This window comes from Schistocerca nitens, chromosome 3 (genome assembly GCF_023898315.1).
Source record: "Schistocerca nitens isolate TAMUIC-IGC-003100 chromosome 3, iqSchNite1.1, whole genome shotgun sequence".
In the NCBI taxonomy this organism is placed as follows: domain Eukaryota; kingdom Metazoa; phylum Arthropoda; class Insecta; order Orthoptera; family Acrididae; genus Schistocerca; species Schistocerca nitens.
The window spans coordinates 204,118,552-204,128,189 of record NC_064616.1 but is presented as its reverse complement, the minus strand read 5'-3'; the positions used below and the strand labels follow the sequence as shown (position 1 = coordinate 204,128,189).

General features: G+C 43.1%; 1 protein-coding gene across 1 annotated transcript; it reads right to left on the bottom strand.

Moving 5' to 3' along the window:
* Window positions 1–5,387: 5,387 nt before the first annotated feature.
* On the bottom strand, window positions 5,388–6,264 carry LOC126249148 (mucin-1-like). The gene is made up of 2 exons (XM_049950802.1): window positions 6,241–6,264; window positions 5,388–6,149 (listed from the first exon to the last, which is right to left on the bottom strand). The coding sequence occupies exons 1-2, from the start codon at window positions 6,262–6,264 to the stop codon at window positions 5,388–5,390; spliced, it is 786 nt and encodes a 261-aa protein (XP_049806759.1).
* Between the last annotated feature and the right edge of the window lie 3,374 nt (window positions 6,265–9,638).

The following is a 9,638-nucleotide window of genomic DNA, read 5'->3' as shown; positions in this document are numbered from 1 at the left end:
GTTAGACGACGTTTGCAGCAGCATGGACTATCAGCTCTGAGGCCATGGCTGCGGTTACCGTTGACGCTGCATCACAGACAGGAGTGCCTGCGATGGTGTACTCAACGACGAACTTGGGTGCACGAATGGCAAAACGTCATTTTTTGGATGAATCCAGGTTCTGTTTACAGCATCATGATGGTCGCATCCGTGTTTGGCGACATTGCGGTGAACACAGTTTGGATGTGTGTATTCGTCATCGCCGTACTGGCGTGATGATATGGGGTGCCATTGGTTACACGTCTCTGTCACCTCTTGTTCGCATTGAAGGTACTTTGAACAGTGGACGTTACATTTCAGATGTGTTACGACCCATGGCTCTACCCTTCATTCGATCCCTGCGAAACCCTACATTTCAGCAGGATAATGCACGACCGCATGTTGCAGGTCCTGTACGGGCCTTTCTGGATACAGAAAATGTTCGACCGCTGCCCTGGCCAGCACATTCTGCAGATATCTCACCAATTGAAAACGTCTGGTCAATGGTGGCCGAGCAACTGGCTCGTCACAATACGCCAGTCACTACTGCTGATGAACTGTGGCATCGTGTTGAAGCTGCATGGGCAGCTGTTGCTGTACACGCCATCCAAGCTCTGTTCGACTCAATACCCAGGCGTATCAAGGCCGTTATTACGGCCAGAGGTGGTTGTTCTGGGTACTGATTTCTTAGGATCTATGCACCCAAATTGCGTGAAAATGTAATCACATGTCAGTTCTAGTATATTTGTCGATTGAATACCCGTTTATCATCTGCATTTCTTCTTGGTGTCGCAATTTTAATGGCCAGTAGCATATATATCTACACAGATTCAAAAATACTCTTGTTGCAAAATGCAGTGGACAAAGGATTCAGTCGTTAACGGGCTCGCAGCTTAGCTCAGCCACACTATTTTCTGACCGTATTAGAAGCAGGTAAATGTCTGAAAGCAACAGCTTACTGTGCGTTATTTAGGTTTACAACTGACAAACTAGACTGCTAAAGATGACTTTGGTATACTGAGTGTGGTCTGCGATGATTGCGTGTACCATTTTAGCGTGAAAATTGTGTAGGAAGTTGCTCTTTTTGTTCTTAGAGCGCACGGCAGCTGTAAAATTTTTGCGGGTGGGACAGACTTTCGCGTCGGCCCTGCGACCTGTGTGGCAGACACATTGATTTTGCTATTTATAGATAATAATCCGCCGAGACTCGGTCGATCTGCGGCTATCTGAATACACGCCACCTGCCTGCCTCCGAATGCAAGAGGCACTTTATAAGAATACCCGTATATCATCAAGTTTATGAGACACTAACCTACCCTGAAGAAGTACCGGTAAGAATCGAATGCTCAACACAACATAAGGGGCAATCACATGAAAACGAGTCAGATGGGAAAAAGAAGCAAACTTTATTATTTCAGAAGTAATCGACATTACTGTTAATACATTTATCCCACTGAGACACAAAGACGGCCAGTGCCTTCATGGAAAAGTGTTTGCGGTTTCCTGCGAACCATTACTGTACGCAGGCGTGTACCTCTTCGTGCGAAGCAAAAGGATGGCACGAATGTCTATCTTCAGGGCTCCAGAAATATGGAAATCGCACTGCCAGACATCGAGACTGTATGGTGGATGTGTAAGGCTTTCCCAGCGTAGATTCTGCAGTGTTGTCGAAACAGCCAACATGATGATACCTATTGAATGTCGTCATTTTGTCATTCAGATGTAATTAACAATGGAATAATGTATTACGAAACCTAAAAGAAACTAGCGACTAACAGAAACTGGCAGAAATATTTCATATATTTTATCATATGTACCTCTCTGATTGTTTTAGTTATGCTTTGTACGTTGGTTATCATGGTTCCCATCATGGTGTCATGGTGACTGATAACAGCTTCAATGTGGACATTCTCAAAGAGGTCAGGTCTATTTGTTGCCATTAGATCCAATATATTTCAATCATGAGTGGTGTCCTGGACTATCTGCTCTCGCTAGTTTTCAGAGAAAGCATTCACTAATATTTCACAAGATTTGTTATCATTGCCACCATAAACAAAACTGCAATTTTTTCAATTGAGTGTTGGCTGGTTGAAGCCGCCATTTATGGTTACAGTTTGGTTTGGGAACTTAACGTACAAGTGAACTGAGTTTTTCGCTAAAGAGCTTGGTTACATCAGAAGATGAGTCCGGTGGGCAATAGAAGGATCCAATTCTCATTTTATGCACACCCTTGATACTGATTCTTGCCCAAACAGTTTCGTATACAGCTTCAATTTCTGTGTCGCTGGATTTGAGTTTCTCGCCTACGGCGGAAATACACTACCTCCATTTCCCATTTGACTATTCTTTCAATGTGCACTTAAATTTTCCGCAAAACGCTCACTGCATTCAGTTTGAGGTTTCAACTAGCTTTCTGCACCTAGTATTATGTGAGCTTCACTGTTTTTCTAGAGTACTTCAAACTTTGGCACTGTGTTGCTAATGCAACAGAAGGTAAACCATTAGGGTTTTACAAGCCACTAGTGTAACACCTGAGCCAAAAATCCTGAGTGTAGCAGTCATACATAATCGCTGTTTATACTTAATTTTCGTGCTTCGTATGTTACTTGGGTTAACTAGAAGTGGGGCGTGTTCTATGTAGAGGATAGTGCACCAAGGAACAGATGACGTTTTTTTTGGTCAACACTACAGTTCAGTGACTGATGTTAGAATTACATGAAGGAATGCATACTAGAGACTGACATCAACAACTTCACCATTTCATAAAGTTTTCGTTGTTGTTAGGTATGAAATTTTTTTGGAAGCATTTGTAAATATTTAACGTTTTACAAATTTAAATGCTGTATAATATATTTAAACTATTTCGAATACATTGTTGATTCTTCAGTTACACAATCTTAGAATGCGTCATGTGTACTTTGAAGCCTATTTATGTGCCATGTAGACAGTTAATCCATACTTTATTCGTTGTGCAGCATGTTACACCTTGAAACAAAAGATCGACTTCTACCATGGAACATGTGATACTTTCAAATAAAGTAAGTTTCTTTTATGTCTGAACAATTTCCCTTATTTTGAAAACGAGAATTTGTTACCTTCCAATACCCTCTATTTCAAAATGTATGTAGGTTATAGCTTGTAACTAGTTTTTTTATAATAATTCGTCTTTATGTATTTTCACTTGTTGATTATTGGAGTGTAGTACAGTAATAACGTAACAACTAGACTATTAAATACAGTATTGACAAGATTTTCTCGATTACAAGACTTCAGAATTTACATAAAGTGTTTGATCCAAGATGCATGACCATGTTCTACCTCAGAATATGTTTTATGTTTGGGAAAAACCCTAATTTTCTGCAGTAATTTTTGTAATTACAGAAATAGACTAAAGACATAAAAAGTCAATACATCATTTAAAAATGGACTAACAAAATGTAATAAAGTTCTTTTACATGAGGTGACAGTCAGAAAAGTGTACCACGGAGCAACACTGTACCCAACTATTATAATTATCAAAATTTACTATTAAGATGTCAAAATATTGCAACTGGATAAAAAACTGCTTTTGGAGCTTTCTGGCAGATTACATGACAGCATGAAATTGTCTCTAAGATAGTTCCCATTCACTAAAGAAATAACTGACTATAATAATTTGTTCAGAATTTGATTTGTCTTTTGTGTGAATATCAGGAATTTTAATTATTATATAACTAAAGTAGAATCTATGATTAATTAAAAGCAACTGTTGTCTCAATATAAGTTATACTATTTCGTACTGAAAAAGTTCAGCAGCCAAAATAGCAACCATATAAAACATTTTCTTCTGTTTTTTGAAGTACTGTACGGTTTCAAATGCTTTGTGAAGTTGTAGACTTTTATTATAAGTTTCATTAAGTGTATAGTATTGTAATATTGTCATTGTTGTATTTAAATGAATTTTATCCATAGTGGATTCGGTTGAACTCCGTGACTGTTCCTTTATGGCGTGTAGAAAATCATCTGCCACCAGTCACAATAAAAGGTTATTTATTTTCACACGACCGGTTTTGGGCTTGTGCCCATCTTCAGGTGTTTATACAAACACGTAAATGAATGTATAAACACCTGAAGATGGGCGCAAGCCCAAAACCGGTCGTTAAAATAAATAACCTATTATTGTGACTGGTGGCAGATTATTTTCTACACCCCATTGTTGTATTTTATTTTTACCATGACAGAGACCTGTGCCAAGTTAGTACAGTTTGCAGATTCTTGGTCTGTCTTCAGTCTGATTTTAGCGTCATGTCTGTCTGTTCCTGAGTCGGTCATGTGATCTATAATTAAACCTATGTGAAACTACCTCAGCACGCAGTGTTCAGAGTAAAAGAAGCATAATTATATGCTGCTGCAAATGGTAATAATAAACGGAAGAAAATGCATACAGTAAAGTGCCTGGTTAATTATTACACGGTACGAACCTAGGTAATGATCAACCCAAATGCCAAAGTTAAGTAACGTTTTTTTAAGTAATTTTAGCTCTTCCTCGCGTTTCGAAGGAATCAACTGTCGTTGATATTCTTCGGCTTGTTGCCATCATATCTGCTGAAAATTACAAATTTAATCTCTTAAGTTTCAAGTAATACTCCCACGTTTGATCAATAATCAAATGGTAGTGTATGAAGTGATACCTCCTGAACCCACACTAAAAGTGACTGACGAGATGTCTTAAATGTAAGATCCAAACAAGACGGCAGTTGACCACTGCTCCTAGGTTTTTCCTGCCAAACTACAGAGGGCAACACACTGATAATTACTATGGCATATCAGGGCCTTCCCAGCTTTTAAGAGTGGGATTAAAATTTCCTGCCGGCCGGTGTGGCCGTGCGGTTCTAGGCGCTTCAGTCTGGAACCGCGTGACCGCTACGGTCGCAGGTTCGAATCCTGCCTCGGGCATGGATGTGTGTGATGTCCTTAGGTTAGATAGGTTGAAGTAGTTCTAGGGGACTGATGATCACAGATGTTAAGTCCCATAGTGCTCAGAGCCATTTGAACCATTTTTTTAACCAAAATTTCCTCTCGCGACGAGTCAGGAATGTGTCATGACACCTAAATTGTGTTGAAAAGCGTGATAAAATTTTTTTTGATTCGCTCTGTGAGGTGCCATGGGTCTTTTCGTTGCCAGGTGACTTATCACAAGCTGCAGACAATGGAGAATTCAGTTCCCACATGGAAATGGGGCAGTTGTATTCTTCATCGGTGGTGGAAATGCCTCTCTCGGTGACCACTCTATAACGTCGGAAAGCTGAGTCGTGAGTGGCAGAGGACTTAACTGTGGCAAATTGGCCTCCATAATTTGGGTAACGTGTCATGAGTTGGTCTGGAGACTTCTACTCCCCATCATAGCAGCCACTAGACACTAGACACTCTCCTGGAGACTCTCCTGGAGACTCTCCTGGAGACTCTCCTGGAGACTCTCCTGGAGACTCTCCTGGAGACTCTCCTGGAGACTCTCCTGGAGACTCTCCTGGAGACTCTCCTGGAGACTCTCCTGGAGACTCTCCTGGAGACTCTCCTGGAGACTCTCCTGGAGACTCTCCTGGAGACTCTCCTGGAGACTCTCCTGGAGACTCTCCTGGAGACTCTCCTGGAGACTCTCCTGGAGACTCTCCTGGAGACTCTCCTGGAGACTCTCCTGGAGACTCTCCTGGAGACTCTCCTGGAGACTCTCCTGGAGACTCTCCTGGAGACTCTCCTGGAGACTCTCCTGGAGACTCTCCTGGAGACTCTCCTGGAGACTCTCCTGGAGACTCTCCTGGAGACTCTCCTGGAGACTCTCCTGGAGACTCTCCTGGAGACTCTCCTGGAGACTCTCCTGGAGACTCTCCTGGAGACTCTCCTGGAGACTCTCCTGGAGACTCTCCTGGAGACTCTCCTGGAGACTCTCCTGGAGACTCTCCTGGAGACTCTCCTGGAGACTCTCCTGGAGACTCTCCTGGAGACTCTCCTGGAGACTCTCCTGGAGACTCTCCTGGAGACTCTCCTGGAGACTCTCCTGGAGACTCTCCTGGAGACTCTCCTGGAGACTCTCCTGGAGACTCTCCTGGAGACTCTCCTGGAGACTCTCCTGGAGACTTCCCATATGACTTTACCTTTGATGAAACGGTTAATGATAGCCAGGGACTAATTCCAAGATATCTTTTTTCTGTCTCTGATAATTTGGCGACATTTCGCTCTAGATACCTGGTCGTGAATGCAGAGCGGCATTCCTCGCTCCACCAAGGAACAGGCTGCTTATTTAGGTGGCTTGAAGACTGTGGAGCGAATGCTTTAGTAGCGTGGTGGATCATTTTGGTAATATGCTGCACCCATTTCTGGGCTCTGTCATGACGTTCAAACACTGCAAATTGGCTGTAGAGAGACCAGTATGCCCTAATAAGCATCTGTTGTGGCAGATTTTTCTGGGGCACCAGTCCGTCTCAAACATGAATCCATGTTTGGAAATAGCCACTAGTGTAAAAGTCGTCGACCACTTTCAATTGAGCCGTCTGTGCGAGGGCAAGAAACTATATCGAGAGATCGATACTGCTACACTGTTGAAGTGTGTACTTTGGCCCATGCTCAACAGAAAATGGTGTCATGATATGAGAAGGCTGTGAACTGTTCTACCCCTGGGACAAGTCCTGACAGGGCCCCAAAGCACTTTGTGTGAGTTAAAATCACCACACAGGATAAGGGGGTTACGTACCTTTGCGTTCACTGAGGCTAACTTCTTCTAGCACCTCGTGTGAAGGCAGGCAGAGGATACATGTCATCAATCGACTGCTTGTAGGCTACTTGAAAGGGAGAGAAGCAGCGAATGGTAGGCGTTATTTACGAAAACAGTCATACCTCCATTAGCTATCTCTCCTGCAAGGTAGCCGGCCCTTTTCGTGGACACTGTAGCGAAGGAGCCCTCTGGTGTCAGACAATTTAAAATGAGTCTCCTGAAGACATAAGCCCATTTGCCTATCTAGAACTAGTGCAAGTAGTTCCTCCACATGTGTTCTGAACCCACTCAAGTTCCACAGAAGTATGGAAGCCGCCTTAAGAGTAAGGCTTTCCTCTGTCTTTCCCCCTGTCGTTTCTTCATCATGGAAAAATTCCAACAATGGGGGAAGGGGGGTGGGACGTTACTTGAGCAACTCACCTCTTCCCTCGATGCCCATACCATTAAGAGTACTGAAATGTGTGTCGATAGGAAACTATGGGCGACTGGCTCTCTCCTGGAGATGTATGGTATTGCAGATGAGATAAGCAGGCCAATTTCCTGTTAAAGTTCTTTATTTCCAATCATAAATAAAACTTGTAGCACTTTTTCTGCAGCAGGCAGTGGGCAGGCGGTGGGTGACGATCCTCGGATCTGAGTGCGGTGGTATACAGGGTGGTCCATTGGTAGTGACTGGACCAAGTATCTCACGAAATAAGCGTCAAACGAAAAAACTACAAAGAACGAAACTCGTCTAGCTTGAAGGGGGAAACCAGCTGGCGCTATGGTTGGCCCGCTAGATGGCGCTGCCATAGGTCAAACGGATATCAACTGCGTTTTTTAAAATAGGAACCCCAATTTTTTATTACATATTCGTGTAGTACGTAAAGATATATGAATGTTTTAGTTGAACCACTTTTTTAGCTTTCTGATAGATGTCGCTGTAATAGTCACAAACGTATAAATACGTGGTATCACGTAACATTCCGCCAGTGCGGACAGTATTTGCTTCGTGATACATTACCCGTGTTAAAATGGACCGTTTACCAATTGCGGAAAAGGTCGATATCGTGTTGATGTATGGCTATTGTGATCAAAATGCCCAACGGGCGTGTGCTATGTATGCTGCTCGGTATGCTGGACGACATCATCCAAGTGTCCGGACCGTTCGCCAGATAGTTACGTTATTTAAGGAAACAGGAAGTGTTCAGCCACATGTGAAACGTCAGCCACGACTTGCAACAAATGATGATGCCCAAGTAGGTGTTTTAGCTGCTGTCGCGGCTAATCCGCACATCAGTAGCAGACAAATTGCGCGAGTATCGGGAATCTCAAAAACGTCAGTGTTGAGAATGCTACATCAACATCGATTGCACCCGTACCATATTTCTATGCACCAGGAATTGCATAGCTACGACTTTGAACGTCATGTACAGTTCCGCCACTGGGCACAAGAGAAATTACGGGACGATGACTGATTTTTTGCACGCGTTATGTTTAGCGACGAAGCGTCATACGTAACAGCCGTAACGTAAACCGGCATAATGTACACTATTGGGCAACGGAAGATCCACGATGGCAGCGCCATCTAGCGGGCCAACCATAGCGCCATCTGGTTTCCCCCTTCAAGCTAGACAAGTTTCGTTCTTTGTAGTTTTTTCGTTTGACGCTTATTTCGTGAGATATTTGGCCCGGTCACGATCAATGGACCACCCTGTATAGCCACACTGCCGGTACGACAACCCCCACATCAAACATAGGTACAGATTATAAAACAGAATCTACATTTAGGACTAAGTGTAAGTCACGGTCAACCAGGAACAGAACTTGGCGTCGTACTTTCACCTCGAGGAAACACATGTGTTCTTTACCAAACGTGTTCTTACAAATTCGTGTGATACAGTTCAGCAAAGATACTTTGATATCACAGACTACATCGACGATGCATATATGCAATGTGCCATAGACTACTAACAAGTCAACCTCCCCATCGCATCCCCCTCAGATTTAGTTATAATTTGCCACTATGGATAGGCCTTGAAAAACTGAACACAGATCAATCGAGAAAACAGGAAGAAGTTGTGTGGAACTATGAAAAAATAAGCAAAATATACAAACTGAGTAGTCCATGCGCAAGATAGGCAACATCAAGGAGAAGTCTGAGCCCAGGAGCGCCGTGGTCCCGTGGTTAGCGTGAGGAGCTGTGGAGTGAGAGGTCTTTGGTTCAAGTCTTCCCTCGAGTGGAAAGTTTACTTATTCACGGTAATAAGTTTAGTGTCTGTGTTTTGCGACCGCACCGCAAAACCGTGCCATTAGTAGACGAAAGGACGTGCCTCTCCAATAGGAACCGAAAACATTTGATCGCAAGGTCATAGGTCAACCGATTCCTCCACAGGAAAACGTCTGATATATTCTATACGACACTGGTGACGGCATGTGCGTCACATGACAGGAATACGTTGTCGACCCACCTAACTTGTACACTTGGCGAATGGGTTTTACCTTGCCCGACTTAGGTTTTCTTGTGGAGGTGATAATCACTCCCAAAAAAGTGATGAATACATAAGAGTGTATCACATAAACTGCAACAAATGAATGCAACAGTTTCACAGTCGCACAGTTTTCTCTGTGCTCTGTCAAAACACATGTTTTTAACGGTTTTTAACTTTTTCAAATTTTTCCTTGTGTAGACCGTCAAATCCTGCATATGTCCAAGCCAATCTGAAAATCTCCTGGAATTTTGGAGAGCGAAGTTGATTATGTGTGAGTGCTTGAACTTTTATAATTGTCTGAAAATAAAAAATTAAACTTTTCACTCGAGGGAAGACTTGAACCAAGGACCTTTCCATCCGCAGCTGCTCACGCTAACCACGGGACCACGGCGCTCCTGAAT